This window comes from Ananas comosus, linkage group 1 (assembly GCF_001540865.1).
Source record: "Ananas comosus cultivar F153 linkage group 1, ASM154086v1, whole genome shotgun sequence".
In the NCBI taxonomy this organism is placed as follows: Eukaryota; Viridiplantae; Streptophyta; class Magnoliopsida; order Poales; family Bromeliaceae; genus Ananas; species Ananas comosus.
Genome location: NC_033621.1, coordinates 2,307,996 through 2,332,088, shown reverse-complemented (window position 1 = coordinate 2,332,088; position 24,093 = coordinate 2,307,996). Strand labels below are relative to the sequence as shown.

General features: G+C 35.3%; 3 protein-coding genes across 3 annotated transcripts; 1 reads left to right on the top strand and 2 right to left on the bottom strand.

The window, feature by feature from the left end:
- LOC109714876 (diacylglycerol kinase 1) lies at positions 1,478-6,821 on the bottom strand. The gene is made up of 8 exons (XM_020239603.1): positions 6,724-6,821; positions 4,122-5,656; positions 3,246-3,612; positions 3,097-3,173; positions 2,852-2,971; positions 2,563-2,727; positions 2,223-2,360; positions 1,478-1,987 (listed from the first exon to the last, which is right to left on the bottom strand). The coding sequence occupies exons 2-8, from the start codon at positions 5,298-5,300 to the stop codon at positions 1,838-1,840; spliced, it is 2,196 nt and encodes a 731-aa protein (XP_020095192.1). The 5' UTR covers positions 5,301-5,656; positions 6,724-6,821; the 3' UTR covers positions 1,478-1,837.
- Positions 9,537-13,041, top strand: LOC109706507 (biotin carboxyl carrier protein of acetyl-CoA carboxylase, chloroplastic-like). The gene is made up of 7 exons (XM_020227386.1): positions 9,537-9,821; positions 10,631-10,678; positions 10,763-10,929; positions 11,271-11,601; positions 12,092-12,163; positions 12,502-12,567; positions 12,686-13,041. Exons 1-7 carry the CDS (start codon positions 9,666-9,668, stop codon positions 12,707-12,709), a joined length of 864 nt encoding a protein of 287 aa, XP_020082975.1. The 5' UTR covers positions 9,537-9,665; the 3' UTR covers positions 12,710-13,041.
- On the bottom strand, positions 13,860-23,892 carry LOC109706733 (beta-glucosidase 6-like). The gene is made up of 13 exons (XM_020227709.1): positions 23,712-23,892; positions 21,375-21,441; positions 21,147-21,205; positions 18,520-18,595; positions 17,708-17,779; positions 17,508-17,595; positions 16,552-16,807; positions 16,342-16,457; positions 15,388-15,611; positions 15,241-15,272; positions 14,955-15,057; positions 14,533-14,641; positions 13,860-14,317 (listed from the first exon to the last, which is right to left on the bottom strand). The coding sequence occupies exons 1-13, from the start codon at positions 23,853-23,855 to the stop codon at positions 14,143-14,145; spliced, it is 1,521 nt and encodes a 506-aa protein (XP_020083298.1). The 5' UTR covers positions 23,856-23,892; the 3' UTR covers positions 13,860-14,142.

Genomic DNA, 24,093 nt, shown 5'->3' with positions numbered 1-24,093 from the left:
AATGACAAATTTGTATAATAAAATATAACTTTTAAAATTATATGATGGCAAAGTGTGTATGCCCTAAACTTCAGGATTGATCAAAAGGAACCATTTTTAGGCTTCATTAAGTATTGTATTTATTTTTTATTTTTAAATAATTTTGTATATCAAAAGGTGTAAGAGCAAGACAATAAATTGTTCACAATTTCTTTTATTTAAAGTGTTTATTTGGCAACAAAAGTAAAAATTTGAAAGCAATTTTTTGTTACTTCTAAGTTCTTTTTGAAAATAAAATATCATATATCAACATATCATTTAGCTAGGTACATCATAAGCTAGTTACTTTTATATAAATAAGAAAATATTTACTCCAACACATAAAATTATATGTAGAATTATTGTTAAAAAAATAAAAAATAAACATGACACCAAACCTGATTTTATTTTTTCTTTCTTTTTTTTTTTTTGCATACATATCCAAATAAGGAGTTCAAACAAAACACGTCACCCGTTTAAATTAAATCGTGCACGATCAATGACAGGGTAAAATATTGAGAAATGGTCAATTTCAACACACATGTTTACCCCCCTTTCCCCAGAAAAAAAAAAAAACCAAAAAACCAAAAAAAAAACAAAAAAAAAAAACTCACATGATTTTGGGTGAACTGGTCATTTTTTGACCGTGCCAAATGGAACAATTCGTTCACCTCCTTGCATGTTTTGATCGAGTCAAATATAGCTCAAAATCTCTAGTATGAGAATTATTTGCAGATAATATTTACTTTTATAAAACATAAACTCAGCTAGAAATATAAATAATTAAGACATTGAACTTAAGAACTTTCGAGATCTTTATAACTTTTTTTTTGGAGTTTTTGGACGATTACGCCTACAAAAACTTTTAAATATAAAGATAGGTATCCAAAATTTTTATTTATAAAATTGATAAAAGCGGTGAATTATTTACCGCTTTTTAAAAGCGATGAGTGATTTACCGCTTTATTCTAATTTGTTTATTTTTATATCCAAATTTAAAAAAATATATGATATTAAATACTAAAAATAGTTTAATCCTTTAAAAAAAAGGGTAAATAATTTACCATATTTAGAAAACTATAATTCATTCAGTGTATAGATCTAATTTTGTAAATAATTTTTTTAGCGGACTATTTTTATACTTTTATTTTCTAAGTCCATTAGTTAAAAAAATTCTTTTTTTTTACTTATTAAAACTTAATTTTCAATTATATAAACTTTAAACTATTTTCTAAATTTACTTGTAGCTATCTATCAATCATTTGAAGTTCCACCAGCTTAGAAAGTGTTGACAATTTATTTGACAAAAAGAAAAAAAAAGTAAACAAAAAGAATAAAAAATAAACCTTTAAAAAAAGAAAAGAAAAATACATTAAGGTACAAGAAAAATAGTTGAAAATTGCATTTCCAAATATCCTATAGTTGAAGGGGTCTCCATAAATTTTACCACAACAATTACTTTCCATTTAACTAGAAATCATTTAATATAACTTTTCTTTAACTAGAAATCTCATCAATCACATCCCCATAATGTACTCTTTCCACACACACACACAAAAAAAGGGTCCTACTAGGCCAATAGCAAAAAGTAAAGGATCGCATCATAAAATTACAAGCAATATAACTTTAATTATACCAACTATTAAAGGCCAAAACCATCTAAAATTTGACAAAAAATAACTTAAAAATATGTACAAAACCTGTAACACTTGATTCTATACTGTGTGCTCAATGAACCTCAGATAAAGGCAAGAGATAGGATTTGAGTATATGAGTTTTAGTTTCTTTGTGTTTCCGCGCGGCAAAAATTTATGCAGCACTAAGAAAGCCTTAGAGCCATTTCTTGAAGAAGGGCCCTCTTCTGCGAAGCTGTAATGATGCTGCGCGTCTCGGCGTTTTCAAGAACGTCGGTAATTATCGCGGCGGCGTGACCGAGAGGCTCTTCCGCGGCTCTTCTCAACATGAAAGCCTGAGGGAGGAGCAGTGGAGTAGCGTAAGATTAAGATGAGAAACCTGAACAATAGAATAGGCGGTAAATTGCATCGAGGTTCTCGACCTTCAGATTCTCACATGCATGCAAATTTTGGACTCATTTATAAGATCTGTTTGGCGTGGAACTACGAAACTAAGGTGAAAAGTTGCAATTTACCGTAATATAAATTAGCAATATATCATCGGTAAATATGAATAATCAGAAGTAGAACCTGCCCGTGATGAGATATCAGTAATGTGCAAGGCTGCTGGAACCAAGGCTCGCCGTCGACCTGAACAGGGAAGGGCACGAACAGCTGAATCTTTATTGATTGCCCCTGCGCCAGCCGCCGAGCTCGGGAAAGTCCAACCTAGTTCGGCACGCAGAATTTCATTGGTTTAATAGACAACATATAGTAGAGTAATAGGCTTTGAGTGAGCCGGCTGTTTGGCCCAGCTGTGGACAACACTGCAGTTCTGCAGACTGCCAATGCAGTTCCCCGTCACAAGCACAACCATAATGATTCTTCATTTGGAAAGAAAAAATTTATGCTTTGAAAGCCATCTGATTACCTGAAGCGTCCCGAGATGCCATGTTCCACTGATACTCACGACTTCAATCATCTTGTCGTGCATGGACTGAGGATCAAAATTGTCATAATTCTCGTCTTCATTTTGCCACAGATCGACTCCACCCATGTAGCTTCCGATATTCGCAACAAGGACACCCTCAGCATCCTGCAATGGACCTCAAAATTATGAACATGCCTACTAAAGCACAGGTGGAGATCAAATGCAACCCAGAAAAAGAAGAAAAGAAAAGAAAAACCGAGAAAGAGGATGAACTGCACATAAAACGCACCTCAGGTATTTCCACCTCAACGCCATCTACCTCCAATCTGATTTGCCAAGGCAGGTCTGCAAATGTTCTATCCATGATGGCTTTCGCCCCTTCTTTCGCATAAAGCATTTTATTTAAGAACTGCGCCATAAAAGTTAAACTTTTAGAGCTAATTTCCTTTGACTCGGTAGAGGGGAAAGCCAAAAAAATGCAGTTTGGAGCTTCCGGTCATCTCAGGAAACAAACAAAAAAATGCAGAAGCCTACCTGGTTATAGAACTTTTCAGGGTTTTCTTCACGAAGATTGTGAATGTCAAGAGCAACCTTTGCATCACACCCGATCCCTACCACAAAAGCAAGATAAGCATTTTCAAAAAATTACTTCTCACACCCTTAGAAGCTCGGGATTAATTTACCTAAATAATTGTTCATATATTTTATGGAGCGGGCATGCTTTGTCTGTGAATCTTCTATTGTTACTTTCCACCTATCAAGAATGGTGACCGCAGCATGCTCTATGTGGTACAAAATCGTGCATAGACCTCCTTGTCTCTCTATAGCACCGAGACCGCCTCCCCAGGACAAAACCCTAGCTAGATCATTACCAGTGCCGGCGGGAAGAATCGCAACTGGTGGAGGAGATTCGTAATTTTGTTTGTCGATGGCATCAAGAACCCAACCAACTGTGCCATCTCCACCACAAACAAGAATTCTGAAGTGCTGTACCTTTCTGAACAAATGAAGTCCTGCTTCAGGGCCCTGTGCCGAACTCAACTCAAAGACCTAGGAGAAAACATTAGACAAGTTTGTGAAGCAATCATGGCCAGAAGAATTGTTGCCTCTACTGTTAAGAAAACATAAAAACTAGACATAACATAGGCAAAACTTTCAAATCTTCACTGCGCCATAGCTCGCTTGCACTTTACTATCCTATGGTTCAAAGTGCAGCACTTTGCCCCTTTACGGTTGTTGTTTCGGTTTCCCAAATAGACCTGCTATGAAATACCGTGAAAAAAAGGATAGCAAAGTGTTAAAGGGGCTTTCTGAAGATGTACAGTGTTTATTAGAATGCAATGGCATGTGCTCACTTTTCACAACACTTCAACAGTAAGTCCCCACAGAAAACCAAAACAGTAACCACACAGGGCAGTGTGCCATTTTTTGAATCGCATGGTGCGGAATTGCAAACAGGCTATACCATGGGGGAGTTTTTCTTAACTAACACAATAGTGTATATGCCGTTAACTTGTACTGGTGATGGTATTAAAAATGGTACTTTATAATTATCTGACCTGTACAGGATTTAGAAGAAAGTGCAAACGATGTCTGAGCGAATCTCCACGCTGGGCTCCACTTTTCTTGTTGATGAAAACTAATAGAGGCCTCGCATCAGGTGGTAAATCAATCAATTCATATCTTTGGTTAGTCCCACCCATCTGGGAATCCTCCATTTGATTAAATGATGAACTTCTTCTTGGACGCAATTCTTTCTCCTCTTTATAATCACTTTCACTACTCTCATGCTGGATCCCCGGATCACCGTTCGCATCATAATGTGTCCCGTTAGCTTTTGATGCCGTAGGAGTTAAATGTCCATCTGCCACGCTTTCTGAAGATGAATCATTAGCACTGTTTGTATTGGCTGAATCTGCTGGTAACTTATTGTGCTGCTTATACCTCTTACTCTGACTCCTGATATGTCCTCGAACAGTAGAAGCGAATTCATTTGCACCCTGCGTAATAGAGCTCAAAAATCCGCCACCTGCTCCACTTTTAACTTTTACATAAAGAGGTGACAAGATAAGGCGCTTAAATGGTCCCAAATCACAAATATCACCTGTTTCACCAGCCATCAAGGAATGACAATCAACATGCACTAGCCTTTGACACCACATACAGCACCAAATAGGGGGTCCACCAAGAAAAGACCCACCACAAGGCTCTTCACAATAACTGCAACAAGGAGTCTCCTCTGATCGATCGGCCATTTCCGCCCATAAAACAATCCACTGGTGAATCACATGCTGAGAACCAACCATAGAAACACATTTACAATCTTTATGGGCATTTGGAGAGCAGGTAATGTGAGCAGCTGCCCCACAAACATCACAGCGATGGATCGAAAGTTCTGACGTAATCATCTGCCCGAGGGGTTGCACGGGTGAAATAGATTCCAGGCACACACAACACTTTAGACCTTTTGCACGATTATAAGATTCCGTTATCCAAACATGAGCAGCAACGGGAGCTTTATGTTTGGCCTTTGAGTGCTTCTTTGATCTCGCTATAGTTTTCATCCAGCTCAAACTAATGTTTCGCCTCCATAAGGAGAAAAGGTACAAGAAAGTCAGAAGACTGATGGAGATAGCAGTAAAGTAAGTGATGATAGAACTCCATATCTCAGCCACATCATCAGAGCTGCTGCCCCAATCCAGCAGCCGTGTTCTCAATCTCTCTTTAATACTGCCCATTTTTTAGTGCCTCAACGCCAGAATCCACATAAAGTGAATTATGGCGAAACCATGAACCAGTAGAACCTGATTTTTCTGCGGAACTTATTCATCTGCCACATGCTTGTAGCATTCGCAAGTTCTACCAGTCTTTCAAGTAGACAGGCCAAGATAAAACTTCGATCTCCCAAGATAATAGAATAGATTGTTCCAAATGAAAAACATGAATATAAGTAGGTAAGTAATATATGAGTTATATGTGTGAGTTGGAGCTGCTGATCATTGATACAGCAGTTTTATCGTGACAGCTCCCTTTCTATCTATCTGAGCAGAAAAAATACACGGAACCCCAATACCAGTGTCCAAGCTTATAGAACCTAAACCAAAAGAATATAAATGAGATCCCATAGGAATGATACGCACCAAAAAATTAGGAGAATTAGGTCATGAAGTAACATTCTGAGCTAATTAAGTTAAAGCAAGAGTGGCTCCTGTACTAAACCCAAACTTCATAGAATACGATTACTATTATCCTTCTTCTTTTTCATTCGATTATTCCCATTGCTTTCTGTGGTTTTCAAAAGACATTACACTATGACTTAATTCTAACAACTTTAATGTGATATGATATTATAGTCACAACATTATGTTTCTTCCTCCGCAGTATCTTTCCCTTTGTTGCTCATTACACAAATTTCTACACATTTTTTATCATTTTGTCTCGCAGAGTAAATGAACAGAGAGAACGAGAAGAAGCTAGAAATAAACCTACTGATTAAAGAAGCATATATGAAATAAACATGCGGCAAATGTAGCCTCACATGACTACATTAAATTAAACTAACATATCACTGTGGAAGCATCTAGCCCTCTTCAAACGAAGAAATTAGCATATAACATGCATTTTAACAAATGCCCAATTAGATCTCTTAATTTTAAATTTTCACTTGTTTTTTCACAAATCAGTAGTAGAAACACAAGTGAGGTAATTAACAGTAAATGAACAATACAACTGCACTATAAAATTGGTTAGTAAACAGCCATTTTACCAAGTTAAAAACAAAAAACAAACAGTTTTTTTTTTTATAAAAGAAAAAAAAAAAGTAACAAAAAATTGGAATTTTAAAGGTGCTCCGTCTTAAACAATGATCTTCCTAAGTATGACTCCTCATCCTTGAAGTTACTCCACACTAATGCTTAAACATAATTACTTATCCCAAAATTGTCAAATTCACCACGATCCAAACTTACAATCAACACCAAATCAAAAAAAAAAAGAAAGATTCGACACTGATTTTTACAACCCTAATAGATCATTGCTTTCAAAAGCGAACTCAAATCAAACGAATCGATCAGGCAAAAAAAGCAGGAAAATATGCGAACAAGATCAAATTGGGAGTGGAAAAGCTAAAATTAAACAAAAAAGAAGACGAAATGTTCTTACAGCAAAAAATCGAAATCGACTTCGCCAGCGAAATCCCCAATTCCGATCTCACCGCTCGCCTCTTCTTCATTCTCTCTCCGCCCCTTTTCTCCACCGTTTCGCTTTTATTAAGTTCAATTAATAATTAATACTCAATTAACTACAAATCAAGCTTAGGTGAAAATGTGTGGAAACACCCTCAACTATAGGATATTTTGAAAGCCACCCCTTTACTCTATTCTTATTAAATCAATACTTTCGTAACCTCTAATATTTTCTTATTTGAGTTCTTCTAATTAGTATTTCTCAATAAGTATATTTTAATTTATAAAATTAAAAATTATGTAAAATTTAATTATTTTATTAGCTGTTAATTTTTAACTTTTCTTTTTTAGATATATTAAAAGTTATCAAAAATATTAAATTTAATAAATTTGATGATCTGAGAAAGTTTTTAATTTACTCTAAACTAATTATAATTAGATATTAATTAATTACAGTAGAAACGTATGAAGACCCCTCAACAATTGCCCAACTATTTATTACTTGAGACCCCCTCAACTTTTAAATATTTTTTTGAACTTAAGTGATTTGAGTTGAATAGATTAAAATTTTGACCAAATTGAATTTAATAATTTAAACTACAAAAATCCAAATAAAAAAAAATAAAAGTTAAGGATCGTCAATCAAAAAATAAAAATAAAACTATATGAGCTAATTTCAGAATATTTTATACTTGAGGGGTTTTCCGGCACATTTACCATCAAGTACACGTAAAATGTTATTTAGTTTAAAATGACTCAGGTCTATTTATTCGGGAATCGAACTATCTGGGTTGAGCGAGCCCAACGTTAGCGTACGATTCCCGTCCTCTTCGTGGGGCCCACTGAGCTTCCATTCGGTCGAATCCGGACCGTTGATTGTAAGATCATCGGACCCAGCTATTGATAGACGGCGACGGTGGAGCGCACGTATTTATATCCGTGGCGGTGTCCATCACATCGGGCGGTGAATCTCGTGCCACGCGTCGCTAGATCTGATCGGTGCGATGAATCTTTGACCGTTGAATTTGGGATCTCTGCGGCGGTCAAAATCGCTTCGAGATACCGCTTGCGTGGGGCCCCCAAAAACCATAATAGAAGTGATTTATTAAGGGGAAAATGTATGCATAATACCTGTACAATCCGATATTGCAACTTGGTCCCTTTATTTTTTGTTCCTTTTCTTTCTTTTCTAGGTAGAAATGTATGGATAATATTTGTAACCAATAATATGTAATATTTGAGAAATGTTGATTTACATTTGCTCATTTTTTTCAAAAAATAATTTTTATTAAATTCTGAATCATACAAAATAAATTTACACACAATTTTATTTATTCAAAGGTCAGTACTTTGATAATTTAAAGTTTTAAAAATTCGGGACTATAATTGGAATATAGTTTTGAGTCATCTAATAAATAAATCCAAATTATATATTTAAAAGATTCATGAAAATCATTAAAGGGCGAGATCCATCATACTGTTCAAAACAATTAATTATTTTAGTGTAAATAATAGTCACATTCGATTTTGCAAGTATATAATCTTATTCTTCTATCCCTTCTTTTCTATCTCTCTTAAATACTTATGTGTCTACATTATCATTATTTAGAGCAGTTGATAAGTATATTTTTCTCTAGTTTATGAAATCTAACTCTTGAGTATCTGTTTTCTTTAAAGAAAAGTTCTAACCATCGTGAATCGGCAAGCTCTACTTGTTTGCGGATCTCGACAGTAAGTGAGTGGAAGGCGAAGTCGTGAGCTCCGATTGAATTGAAGCTTGCGCCCTCACCGAATCTTAATCGATGATGCCACTTCCTCGAGGCGGTTCGAGTTCACATTTCAAGTTCAGCAGTTCCAAACACAATCTTAGATTGAATTCCACTTATGCATCCCTACTCTAACGAGTCGTGCCATGCCGTGCCGGGCCATAGGTCGAGTTGTCGGTCCAACACAGCCCAAATCAGTTGCGCGACAAGCTTAGAAGACATAGTGCAGTACAGCCCAATCTAGCGGGTCAGACAAATCTGGCATAAATGGTACGGTATTCGTATCAGACCGCAATCTAACCTACTGTCGTGCTGAACCGGGCAAGCTCCCTTTTTACACCAATACCTACAGATATCTCTCCCATACGCTGGGTTTCTTGATCCGTTTTACATTCCTTCCTATGGTATCTCGGGCGTGCACACACACAATGTGAACAAAAAATATTTTTTTTTTTTTTTTTTTTTTTTTTTTTTTTTTTTTTACATTTAGACTCTTCAAAAAAAATTTATAAATGGTTCTATCAAATTTATATTTACGTATATGACCCTTTTCTTATCATGTGAATGCAATATTGATAATTTTAAATTGAACACGCTGATTTAGTTATCGTGTTCATACTCACACTTTAGTCTTTTATTTTTAACTTAGGGATAAAAAAAATAAAAAAGAATATAGCAATTCAATCACCATATTTAAATATGGTGATTGAATTATCATGTTCAATTTAAAAATATCACCTAAATGCTCACGTGATAAGGAGATAATTGTTTATATAAATATAAATTTGATAGAATTTGTTTTTTTTTTAAAAAAAAAAAAGCCCGCCCCCGCATCCGGTACCGTTGGGCCGGCACGTGCCATCCGTTTTAATCCCCCAACACGGGCGGAGATCCTGATACCATGTGGGGGCCCCACTCCCCCATCACCACTCTCGGATCCATCGAAACCAACGGCGGAGATCTCTCAACCTCCATCCAAATCACACATCACCCTCCCTCTCTCTCTCTCTCTCTCTCTCTCTCTCTCTCTCGCTTCGTTCCCTCCGCCCCTCTCCCTCCTCCCCGTCTCCTCTCTCACCTCCTTTTAAACCCTCCCCTTCGATCCCTCCGCGTTTAGATCCCAATTCCCTTCGCCCCACACCTCGCGATCACCATGGCGTCGATCTCAATCCCGTGCCCTAAGTGCTCCGCCGCCGCCCGCGGAGTCGCGCCTCGGCGGAGCGCGGCGGCGCCGATGAGCTCCGTGCTCTCCGTTTCGGATGTTAGATCCCTTGTAATCGCCGGATCCGGGAGGTTTCCTCTCTCTCAGGTGCGTTTCTTTTTCTCGGGTTTGATTCGAGTACATTGTGATCTCTATGTTGAATCCAATGGTTTTGGTTGCTGGAAATGATGCGTAGCTGTGAATGTGGATAAGAAAAATTGGAATTTGAATCAGCGAAATTCGTTATTAGCCGCTTTTGTTGTCGGTTTCAGCGAAAGCTGTTTCTATTACGGAGTTAGTCCCTGGAGTTTGAGCCATGATCCAGTTAGTCCTTAGTAGGAGTTTATGTTGTAGCAATTTAAACCTGGAGTTCCACTGCAATTTCAATTTCATACTCAGAGCTTCAATTGGTCCGCGAAATGTGACTTAGATTCATGGAGCTTAACCTGTGAACTTGGTTTCAGTTTCGTCTTTGAAGTTTCAGTGAATGCTGTTGAATTGACTTTGATATCTAAGATAAATTATCAAAGAAGTTCACTTAAAATGGATGATAAACATTTGAGTGGATAAAACAACACGCCATTTATGATGGAAAGAAAACAGTGTATTTGAGACCGAGAGCAGAAAAGATTAAAGAAGGATTAACTTGCTACTGTAACCCCTTAACATTTTCTTGCAGTAAAACATGTACCCAAAAATAGTTCCTTGAGTCCAATCCTCTATGTAACAGTTCACTTCTAGAAAATGGTATTTTGTCGCTGTAGCAACTCAAATTATGGATAAAGGTCATATTTTGATGGCAGTATATAGGTCATAATCTATATTTCAGAAGTGGTTAATTAATGTGAAGTTGCTCCGTATTACTCGTTCCTTTCTATATTGTAATTTAATTTTGAAGATCTCTAACTCCTTTGCAGGGCCATGAAAAGAGACGATTCCCCATTCTTAAGGCCCAGGTTCAGGAGGTATTTCTTCTTTGCAATTTGAGTCCAATCCTATAGACAAATGTTTCTTTTCTGACTTCTGCTTAAGCCATATTTTCTTGCAAGGTTGCTGTCGATGTTTCGACTAACTCTTTGCCAGCCAAATCCACCAAATCAGAAAGTTTATCCTCTGATACCAATTACTCTGAGGCACTCAACAAATCCAGTGCTCCAGCTCCAGTACCAGATTCAACCATATCTGCTTTTATGGCTGAAGTTTCAAACCTTGTAAAGTAAGTAATTCCTCATCATCGTAATGCGCAAAGTTAAAGGAAAAGGAAATTTTAGTTTATTAAAGAAAATTGAGAAGATTACAACTCAAGAGAAACAAAAACTATTTTGTTGGTTAAGTCTCTTGCTGCAAATGGAGCCTGCTTTATTCTCTATTTCGCACTAAGCTTTTGCTAGTTATTCTGATCTTAAAGATTTTCGAGTACAAAGCAAAGCCCGATATAGTGAGGTCTAGTACGCTCTTAGAAGAGGAAAATTTCCGTGGTCTCTTTATGAACTGCATGAATAAGCATTCTTTCCATTTTTTCTCTTCTTTATGTTTTTTTTTTTCCCCCTCGGACAGGCTTGTCGATTCAAAGGATGTAACTGAGCTGATGTTAAAGCATAATGACTGTGAGATTGTTATAAGAAAGAAAGAGGCTTTGCCTATCCCTGCTGTATCTCCCATAGTCATGCAACATCCACAAGCTATGTTTCCGACTCAACCTTCATATCCTCAAGCCATTCCTCCTCCGCCACCTGCAAGTGCTTCTACAGCAGCTCCAGCAGCAGCACCGGCCCTTCCTCCTCCCACTGCAAAGAAAGGGAGCAGTTCATCACTTCCTCCTCTGAAATGCCCAATGGCTGGAACATTTTATCAAAGCCCAGCACCTGGAGAACCTCCATTTGTTAAGGTAACCTTTCCAAACTTGGTCTTTTTTTTGTCGAAATTTGAATATTTCTGTTTCCTTATGCATAATCAATAAAAACAACATATCATATATCTAAGCAGGGATTTATGTTACTCTGTGCATGGACATTACATGGGTATTATGTGCTTATGTTTCTCTTTATTTTATTGTTTTCCTTTCATCTAATGATAACTTTAGTGATGCATCTAATCTTCTTATCCAGTGCATGCATTGAGGTAGTGCAATTATTTTCGTCTCCTTCGTATCCTCTCTTCTTCCTTAATGCACTTTTTTTTTCTCCTTGTAAATAATGTAAATGTTTGCCTCCCATGATGCTTCTATTTATGAATATACTGCAATTTTCTTCTCTCTCTCTCTCTCTCTCTCTCTCTCTCTCTACATTTAAAGCATTCTCATGCAGTGCCCTGCTACTCTGGGATATTAATATACTGAATGGAAAATCATGCCCATCTGACACCTTTATCTGTTTTAGGTTGGAGATAAGGTCCAGAAAGGACAGGTTGTTTGCATCATTGAAGCCATGAAACTGATGAATGAGATTGAGGTGATTAATTTTCACTACACAGTTATTTAATTTTTCTTATTAAGATACTCAGCACCTATAGTAGGCACATAAAAATACCTGTTAGTTTTATTCCAAGCTTGGTATTTGGAATATGAATAGGCAATGGACTTACTGAGAAGTTGCAGAATGTGATCAGTTGAGATGCTGTGCACTCAACAATCAGCTCAAATTTTATTCCATATGAAGACTCAAAAAAAAAAAAAAAAGGAGAAGCACTAAACAGGCTCTCCAAGCCAAAAAGAAGAAGAAAGTTATAAGTGCATTTGAATGCTTGGGCTAAGAGTTAAATTTTACACCTAATCCCTTGTTTCATGCAGGCTGATCAATCAGGAACAGTGGTGGAAATTCTTGCAGAAGATGGAAAACCAGTTAGCATCGACATGGTATTTCTAATCTCACTTTTATGCAGATTTCTCATGAAAACAGTCTGCATCTTTCTGTTTTCTTTTACCCCACCTTTTTCTTTTCCTATCTCATGTTCATATCTTTCACCTTTTCCAGCCCCTACTTATAATTCAACCCTGAAGGAGATGATGGATTCTGGCTTCATAGAGGAGGTTCATTAATCAATTTACTTCCCTATCTTTTGCGAGTACCAAGAAATTATTATTTATTCAGGGTCTTCACGGCAATAAGGTATGCAATGAGGAAAGAAGCTCTGACACCAAATAGTGCAAGATTCTGGAGTACTTTTTGCTGAACTTCAATTATCGCTCATCTGTTCTGTGTGCATCTTATATCTGTGACTACTAGAGGGACATTTTGTCCGTTCTATTGGTTTTTATTGTATTAATATAATCCCACATGAGTTCAAATTCTTTGTTCTGAATTTCGATAATCTGCGGTTTGAGAAATAAGTAACCAAGTTTTTTTTTTTTTTTTTTTAAGTAAGGGTGTCCTGCAATTTTAGGGCTTGTCCTTGATGTATTTAGGACAATGAGATGGTTATTATGCCTTCGGTTGAGGATCTAGTTGAAAATTTTCAATCTTGGTGGTTGAACAGTTGGTAAGACTAACCGCAAAATGTCCTAGAAATGCTACTTTAAAAAGTTAGCTATGAAATTAACTTGTAGGTGGTTGATGTTAGTTTGGTTTTATTTATTGATACTTATACAACCACCATTATGAGGATATCTTGGTACATTCAGAGGTCCGTAAACCCTTACTTCATCCTGCCCCCGTCCTCTCTTAAATTGGAGGGTAGTCTTACCACACCCACACACGGTTTGGAGTTTACGCATTCCGAAAACAGGTGGGCCATGCTGTAACGATCCAGCTCACCAGTATCAATAACTTGTTGTGTTCAAAATCACGGGCCCAAAATACATTAGCTCAAGTTATTAGCTCTAGTGTGTCCATCACATATATAATCCATGTGGGACTATTGGGATGTCATCCGTGGTCTGCATAATTCAAGGTTCGGGTGCGATCCATGACCATCCTGACCATGCAAAACTAGTTTGTAAGGGTAGTATTATTTATCGTTGTAAGGGTAGTATTACTTATTGAAGCTAAGCTTTGTTCCGCAGTTGCATTTGCCCAAAACTTCTACGGTAGCTTTAATGCAAACTTGTCAAGCATAAAATAGTAGGTACAATTGAACCAATTTGGCTTGCAGTAAAAGATCATGAAAAATCAACAATCTTGAAATTCTTCTCATTGCTAGTATAGAAGATTATACTGAATTCAGATCATATTGAATGCTCAGAGATGAAATGAAATCACTGGACTGTTTGGATACAATAGATCCTTCTTTACAAATAGTAGATACAATTCAATCAATTTGTGAAACATACAAATAGTAGATACAATTTAATCAATTTGAATAACAATAAAAGGTCATGGATTATCTACAATCTTTAGATTTTTCTTATTGTTGATATGAAGATCGTACGGAGTCTAAAAGGTGAAATGAATTAAATCAACTAAATGGATGGATCTTGAGTTCTATCTTCAGTTCAGGAAGAGCTTAATAGATTCTTGAACCATTGTACAGAGTCCTTTGGGTATCTTGTGAGGTTGTGTTTGTAGTCGACAAAGTATAGCCCGAACCGTGAAGTGTAGCCCACGGCCCACTCCCAGTTGTCAAGAAGAGACCACACAAAATATCCCCTCACATCACAAGCATCCTCCCTGCATGATAAAGATCACAAAGAATGCTCTTAGTTGACTCCCAACAGGGAGATTTTGTCTTTTGATGTTGTAATCACTGCAGCATTTTGTGAGAAAATTGATCACGTGACAATCATGTAACCAGTTAAGATATTTTAGATAAGAATTTAATTCTCTTATAATTTTTATTGTAATCTATGTTCAGTTTAATGAAAACATCTTTGTTACTGAATTACCTGATGGAGGCTGATAGATTTGATAGATAATCATTGTGAAAGTTGATCCTTTTTTCATCCTTCAGAGCATCCTGCACAGATTTGAAAGGGTTGTTTGAATCATCCATCCCTGCAAAAAAATAGCTATTATCATATTTAATCCCCTACAGTACAATAAAAGAACGATCCAGAAATGCTTAAGGTACCCCTTGTGGTACCCTAATTACCACTGTTATATTGGATTGTACTATACAAGTCTATGCCAGCACATCAGTAGCCTACAGTAGCCCACAAAAATGATGATTTCGCCTACCATTGATATATTTAGCTTAGCGTACCCTTTATGGGACCCTCAATTACCGCTGATGTACTAGATTGTACAATACAAGTAGCAATATTAAAATCAATATATAAATAGTTCATGAGTAGGAAAAGGTGCTTGCCATTCTCTGTGATGATAACTGGTGGATTGTCATATTTTTGCTTGATGTAGTTCATTAGGCTTCTCATCCCTTGAGGCACAATGTATAGCCATATTGAACTTGCCTGCATTGGAGAACAACAAATGCTTATCTGATTTCATACAGAAAGGGTAAATTTGTAGTTCTGAGTCCTCGACAATATCGCAAGGTTCTTATTTAATTCTCAACATTTCAATTGTTACAATTGGATTATTCATATCTATATTTTGTCACAGTGTTAGTCATTTCATTTCTCTTTGAATCTTACCTTATCTCCTATCGCTTTCCCATCCTTGAATGCTGCATATTTGCAATAGAAAGGAAAAGAAAAGTAAAGGAATAAATCGTATTTACGAATAACAGATGTAGCATCAGTAAAAATAGAAGTGTAAGCATCGAACGTAAGCCGACTTACGGAGAGTAATGGCACCAGAATCCGCGAGTGTATCGTGCAGCAGGAAACCGATTATGTTCGTCGAATTGTGCCTCGCATAGTACGTGGTGTAGTGATTTATGCCCACAAAATCTAAGGATCCCATCACTAGATCAGTTTCCGCTGTCGAAAACTTCGGTAATCTATCTCCAACTCTTGTTCTCATTGATTTCGGATAATCTCCGAAGAATATTGGATCCATAAACCTGTTTTAGCATTTGAGTTTCAGAGATATTACTAATGAGGATATGTATAGTAGATGAGTACTCGAGATGCTCATGTTAGTTCCGGAATCTCGGTTCATGATCAACAAATGGTTTCAGGACAAGAGTGTGTGTGATCGTCAGATCAATTGAGTGTTAAAAAAATGTCAATCACTTCAGGGCCTGGCCTAGTTTGGTATTGACGTGGTTAAAAGCATCCATTTTTACGCTTATGCTTTCAAAGGTCCAAAAAATTCAGAAGTGCTTTATATACTTCTGCGGTGACAATTTTTACCACCATTTTATAATATCGGAGAGGGAAGGATCGGAATTGCTTCCTAGTTTTTTTCAAGACATTCCAGAGTATAAAAGCGGGTCCTCTTAGCCACCGCCATTTCAAACTAGGTTTAGAAAGGATGAACTTTACAGAAGTGCTTTTTCAGTGAAGTGGTTGAAAGAAGCTCCTATTAGCTTTTCACATTACAATCCTCTCAGCAACTTCTGCAGAACCTTTTAAGTCTGAGTTTTATAATTTGAAGGCCGAGCTCATTTAGGTTTTCTGGTTAGACTAGCTCAAAGTTCGTACTTTGTCAAACATTAAGCTTCTGCTATTCGAGTAGAGAAGCTGTTTCATGTGGTGTTGGACTAAAGTCAAATATATTATGATTTAAGAATTAAGCGCAAAATTCGGAATTGATGGATGTGCAAGCAAATTTTTCAGCGAAAATCTCACCACCCCAACTGAAAATCTTGTGCTCTCTGCGTCGCATCGATGTCTTCGGAACTATTCGTCAGAGGCTCAAACCAAATAACATCAAATGACATGCCAACTGATCCTTGCTGTGTTCCCTGCAATTCCAGACCAAGTTCTGGACCAAATCAGTGACCAATTTCAAACTGAAAAGCTGCAGGTTCAAGAAGGACCCAGCAATACAAACTGTACTTGATATTTCCTCCTGTAAACATCTGTTGCAGCAGCATGAGCCAGAAGGATATTGTGGGCTACGACATACGGTTCTGTCGCGGAGTTCCCCCCTCGGCATAAGAGATGGAGGAGGACGGAGCAGCGGCCCGGGGCGAAGAGCCCGGCGTCGTAGCCTTGGACCGCGAATGTGTGAGGCTCATTGAATGTGATCCAGCGCTTCACCCTGTCCCCAAATGCCCTGAAGCATGTCTCTGCGTAGTTTACAAAGTCCTCTCTGAAAAATGGCAGTAAATTTAGTGTTACTTGCACTGCAATATGCATAAAACCTGTAATAAGAGTTCTAAGAAGAAGTGCTCAACTCATCTCAGCTTCTACAAAAGGCATGCTTTATTTTCTTATTCTCGATTTCTTTTATCAATACCTATTGTTATTTTCTCTTGTATCCGCAAATCAGTTGTCTATAACAATCCGACCCGCTAGTAATAATAATTCGTTAGGTTCAAACCACCGGCCCAAAATATTTTAAGCATAGTTATTATTATTAGAGTGTATAGCCTCTTATATTTTCTATCAGAAACGTCATATCCATACCCGAATACAAACATACAGACTAAAATTATCAGATGATGCGAGATTCTAGAGGCGGCTCCTACCAAACCAGTAGTGTAACACTCTGCCCTACATGACACTTACCTCTCACACTTCCGGCTGGTATTCAACTCTGATATCAACAGTAACAATCCGACATGCTAACAATAATAACTTGTTAGGACAAAACCGCCGATCCAAAATATTTAAATTCAGTTATTATTACTAGAATGTGCAGCCTCTTATATTCCCAATTAGATTTTTTTTTTTTAATCTGATGTGGAACTATTGGATGTTATATTGCCGAATCTCACCACATTCGTCCACGATATAATTAGAAAAGGAATTCATAAGTTTTGAGTCTAATGCTACTTTTTTTTCCTTACATGATTTGTCGATCGAGCCAACCCTTGTATTTGTCTTCTAAAGCTTGTGGAAGGTCCCAGTGAAACAGGGTCACGTAGGGTGCAATTCCTGCAAAACTTACTCATCAACTGCATAATAATTTATATCGAATACGCTACTTTAAACTAAATTTTGCGACAAAATTTCTCGAATGGTTCGAATGTGGTTTACTTTTAGCTACCTTTGGCTAACAATGCATCGATTAACTTGTTGTAGTGGTCGATTCCGAGCTGGTTAACTTCACCAGAACCATCTAGCATCAAAAGAAAAAAAAATTAAAAATTAATAAGTGATTCGTTAATACAAATTAATATGTCTATGCATTTTTTGGTACCTAGACTCTGTTCATTATCCTATTTATATTCTAACGAACCAAAATATTAGGCCTCCTTTGGTATCGTTGTCATTTTTATATTTTTTAAATAAAATTTCTACACAAAATAGTATAAGAGATTGAGGATGATAAATTGCTTGCGATTGTCATATTCAAATTAGTTGCTTAACAACAAAAAATAAAAACTTGAAGAAGATGTTATGAATAACAAGGACAGCAAAAAAAAAAAAAAAAAAAAAAAAAAAAAAAAAAAAAAATCTAATATATCAAATTATATAAAATTAGTGTTTAAATAAATAAAAAATGGACAATAATAATAAACGAGGCCTTAGTTTTTAAGTGACTAAAATACCAATGAATTTGAAATTGATGATTTAATAAAGATACATATATACAGCAGAAGAAAATCAAATCACGTAGCCTCTGTTTGGTATTGCGAAAATAATCTGTTTGTTTATGTGCTATCACGCTCTGTATATCGCAATAAGCAAATCACGATATATATGTTTTTTACGATTTCATGAAAAAATAGAGATACATAGAAACTTTGCCGAAACTATGTTTTGTCGACTAGCGTTATATAAGGTGGGCTACGAAACCAATTATATCAAAATGAAAAGGACAGTAACTTTATAATTTAGGTGGTCTTAATTAATTACCTGGGAAAATTCGAGACCATGCGATGGAGAACCTGTAAGCATCCATTCCCATATCTGCCATGAGCTTTATATCTTCCTGCAATCACAAATCCAATTCCAAATACCTCACAATCCATTAATTTTAGATTTTCTTCTCTTTTTTTTTTTTTTTTTTTTTTTTTTTTTTGGTTCTCGTCACAAATAAATTTCATATATATATTATATATATATATATATATATATATATATATAGAGAGAGAGAGAGAGAGAGGAGAGAAAAAGGTTAAGCTCCTATGCTTTTAAAAGTACCAATGCTTTTAAAAGTATCAAATTATTGGTTCTTATAGATTTTTTGCCATTAAATTAATATGGCTAAATTACAAAAAATCTCCCTGTAATAACCCACTTTTTCACATTCCCCCCCTGACATTTAAAAATCTATACTTTGCCCCCTGACATTTAAAATGAAAAATGTTCACAGGGGGTTACGGTGTGTAAAATGACCATTTTGTCCCTCGCCATTTTCGTCTTCTTCCTCATTTTCCTCCGCCGCCCCTTCGATCGGCCGCGATTTCCACCTCAATCGGCCGCGATTTCTCTCCATTTCCTTCTCCACCTGCTCCCCTTCTCCTCCTGCACCCTCGCCGCCCCTCGATTTCGACAATAGTAGGGAGGAAATCGAGGTGGGTGTTGATGGAGAGGTAGACAAGGGCAACGAGGGCGAAGACGAGATGGCGAAGGAGGGCGAAGGGGATGTGGGCGAGGGCGAGGGCGAGGGCAAGGCAGTGGAGGAGGGCGAGGTGGCGAGGCGGCGAGCCGGAGGGAGGCGAAGCAACAAGGAAGAGGGCGGAGGAGTATTTTGGGCATAAAAAAATATTTTATAACGGAATCCTAACGGTAGGAGGTGAAGTGCACATTTTTCATTTTACAAGGGGGCAAAGTGTATGTTTTTAAATATCAGGGGGTGAAAGTAAAAATGCGGGTTATTACGGGAGGGTTTTATGTAATTTAGCCAATTAAGATATGTGCGGTTAGGACGATGTGAGACCCCTTGGGTTGAGTGGGCAGTTGGTTGAATAGTATAATTTAACTGGTGAAAATGATCAAAAGAATAGATATAACGGTAAAAAATTTACAAACACTGTAGTTGGACTAGGGATGCAAACGTGGATCTGGGGTCTGGAGCCCCGCCCTGCCTCCCGCCCCGACTAGCAAAATTCCGCCCCGCCTCTCGCCCCGAATCCGTGACGGTTTAAAAAATACATTCGTAACCCACCTCCCGCCGGCGCCCCAAATCCGCCCCGCCAACTAATATTTTTTATAAAATTATAATATTATTAATATTTTGCAAAATATAAATTAATAATTTTTAATAATATTATATATATAATTTAACAATATCAACTATAAAAATCAAAAATATCAATCACAATTCAAAACAAAATTCAAAAGTTTCAAATATATTAGAAATGAGAGTACTAACTTATTTGTATTTTGAATTTTTTTTGTAAATACATTATTTTTTAGGAATATTTTTTTAAAATATAAATATTTTTCGGGGCGGATTCGGGGGGCATCATGGCGGGGCGGATTCGGAGCGGATTCGNTCGAGGCGGGCCAAAATTTCTCCCGTTTCCTGCCCCGAATCCGTCTCGAATCGTAAAATTTACCCCGTTTCCTGTCCCGAATCCTTTTATTTTCTCCCATATACTGCCCCTGTCGGGGTGGATCGGGGCGGGAGCTCCACCAACCCGGATTCGTTTGCATCCTTAAGTTGGACTCTTATCTATAGTACCAGGGTTTTGATAGTATAATCTTGTTTTCGATCTTATGGTATTCAAATCAACGATCTACACCGTTAAATAAGATTTAGGGTATATGAAGTTTTACAAATAAAATTTTGATTTTTTTCGACACCGTATACTTAGTGAGTAAATCATGTCAAAACGGACGGTGGGATTAAACAATCTTTAAAATTTGAGGATAGAACTTTTGAATTTAAGATCAAAGATGTTGTATCCTTGATCTAGATAGTTTAAAGTATTTTCTATCAAAATTTGATTAGATTTAGATTTTTCTACTCCATTAAACTACAACTAGCCATAGCAGTCATTGAAAATTGACAATTTTAAAATAATTTGATTATAGCGTAAACTATATCAAAAAAAAATCTTCAAATACTTTAAATCAGTTTTAACGGAGTAGATCGTTGATTTGAATATTCTAAAATTGAAAACAAGATTATAATACCGAAGTTTCGATATTATGGATATTTTAGGAGCCTAACTCTATATATATCCTCCCAAATTCTGTCTCACATATAGTTTTTTTTTTTTTTTCCTTTTTTTAAAGGGTGTGTTTGGTTCCTTGAAAAATATCTCAGAAAATATTTTTTTTGGCTGAAAAAATATTTTCAGTTTGTTTTTTTTTAGAAAAATAGGTTTTCTAAAGAAAATTCAGATTTCATAGTACAGTAGTATTTTCATTTTTCTATTTTTTTTAATCCAAAAAAAGGAAACTTTGAAAGAAAATAATTTTCATAAAAAAAATTTTATAGAAAAATCAATAATAAAAATAATTTTCACGTTGTTACAAATGTGCACGTACATAAAAAATCAATAATGATAATAAAAATAAAATAAAATTACTTCGAATCGATGGTACTGATCCACCGCGACATCAGCGTTGCTAAAATCAATCACTTTACCTGCAAAAATATCCATAATTATTCTTGCAACTTTATTCACAATATTTATTTTCTCACAAATTTTAAAAAAAATTGCTCATATTATCACAAGATTCTTTTTTTAAAAAAAAAAATATTATAAAAACTAATGCTAATAAAAATAAAAATAAAACAAATCATAATTAGTCACCAAAGGAGTGTGCAAATTTGTCCCAGATGGTGGGCCCTCTCCCGTCCTCCTTAACAGCTCCCTCGTACTGAACAAAAATTAAAGTTATAAATTAATAAATAAAAATAAAATTAATTTAAAAAAATTGAAGCAAACATACATTACAATTTTTTTAAAAATAATTTAAAATTGATATAAAAAATATAAACAAACAAATAGGGTGTTGATACACGACACGCATCGGATTCGGGTTGTTAGAGGATCTGAATCCGAATTAGGTAAGCTTTTTTAGTTTGGCATCACCATTTGAATCCGATTCTGACCCTAACCATCCGAATCCTTTATATTTTTTCACTAAATTTTTCAAGAAAAAATAAAATATATGTATGTGGTTTAGCTTATTTTTACATCAATATTAATTATGTGGTTTCATATATTACTCTTTTTCGTAAATATTATAAATTGTGTACTTGATCTACAAAATCGATTCCGAATAAATAGAGCACTTTCCAATTATAAAAAATCTTTTTGCAAATATTCATTTTTTATTTTTTTCTACATTCAAAATATCACATTTTACCCTATCAAAATTTTAAGTTTATGTATTTAGCCCATTTCATCGCGATTCTATCACTATTTCGTCTATTTTTTATAATTTAAACCAAAAATATCTTTAAAAATTACAAAAATATATTGAAAAATTATTTTTTCTTACAGCGAGAATAAGTAAAAGTAATTAGTCATTTTGTCATCTCGATTAAAGTCGTAACAAAAATATTTTTGAAATTTTAAATCGACAAAATATAAAATTTTTCAAAGTCAAGACCAAAAATGAAAAAAAAAAAGGGTATGTATAGAATTTTTTTTTTTGTATTTTAGCCTAATAATTAACTATACTAAAATCTAAACAGCAACTACAGGATATGTTGCAGATATAAATAATTTTTTTTGGCAATTTTATCATTGTATAGAGTAATTTCACCAAAAAAAAAAAAAAGCACTTTCCTTTGAGGCCCACAAAGAAATCCACATCACAAAATAGTCCACTTTTAGTTGAGAAGTGGGGCTCCCACTAAACTCGTGGTCTCTAAACATTAGGCCCACAAGGTTTTTTAAATTTAAAAAGAAATCCTTTTTTTTTTTTTTTTTTTTTTCCCAATAAGAGATTACAGAATTATATTTACTCTAGTAACTTATGAAATTAATGCATGTATTTAATTTCTTGCAGGAATTGAAGAACACAAGTGATCGAAGTTTAAGCTCCCTAACATGTGATGGAAATATGAAGATCTGTGAATCATATACTGCTAATCGCATGTTCGTTTTCCTGCGACAATTTTTTTTTTCTTTTTTTAGAGGACAAGACAAAGAAGTTAAATGAGGAACGGGGGAAAAGAGAGAGAAAAGAAACGAATAATAATATAGAAATGATATAACAGTAATGTGGCGATTCGNAAAAAAAAAAAAAAAAAAAAAAAAAAAAAAAAAACAGAAAAAACTGCATAATAAGTAGACACTATATATACATTTGCTCTTTGCATGAGTTTTGTGTAGGTACATATATACTTCAAATGCATGTTCAACCCACTGAGAAGTGGATAAAAATAAAAAAAAATATAAAATTTATCAGAAACTATAGACTATTTGGATGCGATTATACGCAGTCTTTCAAAATTTTTGATTTTAGTATCCAATCTTTTAATTTGTTTGATTTAAGTAATTTAATGACTCTTTGGATGCAAAATTTAAACTAATTGCTTATTGTAGTATATTTATAGTTACGTAAATTATATAAAATATAAGATCTAAATCCTAAAGGTTAAACCATGCATTCAAATTTTAAAGTTAAAGTCATTGATTGGCTCAAATCAAATAAATTAAAAGGTTGTAATAAAATTAATTTTTTTAAAAAGTTAGGTAGCTAATTTGTTGATAAGTAACCCAATATTTTTTATTAGTTTAGATTTATTTCTATCAAGTTTATCTCTTAATATTTTGTTGGTTAATTAGACATAAGAGATAAGTTTAAATCTGGTTCAATTATTGTTATTAAGATTTTGATTTATGCCTCTATATATACAGACTGCTGTAAATGCGTGAAAAATTATTCACCATCGAAATTTAATTAGTCCAAGAATATTTAATAAAGTTTTAGTTTTATACTCCTCTCCTTTCAACATAATTAAATCTAAATGCGTGATAGTTGAGTTAAGTTTTATACATATTTATCAAAAAAAAAAACAAATGAAAACTCCAAAACACAATAAACTCTCCAAAGTTTGGAGATCAAAGAGAAGGAACATTAATAAGTCAAAAAAACCAAGAAAAGAAGGAAAGAAATAACATAAAATGACCCACCTGATAAGAAGAAGAGGCAGTTCCAAAGACAAAGCCCTGAGGAAAACTCTCCCTGCTTAATCCATGGCTATGTATAACACACTGCAACATCTCACCACACACCACACATAATAATATAGCAAAGAGTCCCCTTGTGGACACCATTATTAATTATCATATATGCTCTCTTCTAGCTAGTGAGTGGGAANAATTTTTTTTTTTTTTTTTTTTTTTGTTCCTAATAAATGAATGGGGCTAAAACTTCCCAAAATTACCGGATTCTCTCTCTAGAGACAACGCACGTCTCCATATAAAAGGGAAACAAAAAACGGGAAAAAAGAAAAAAAAAAGAAAAAAAGAAAAAAATAGTGCACGTGAAACTCTTTTCTTTTTCTTTTTTTGC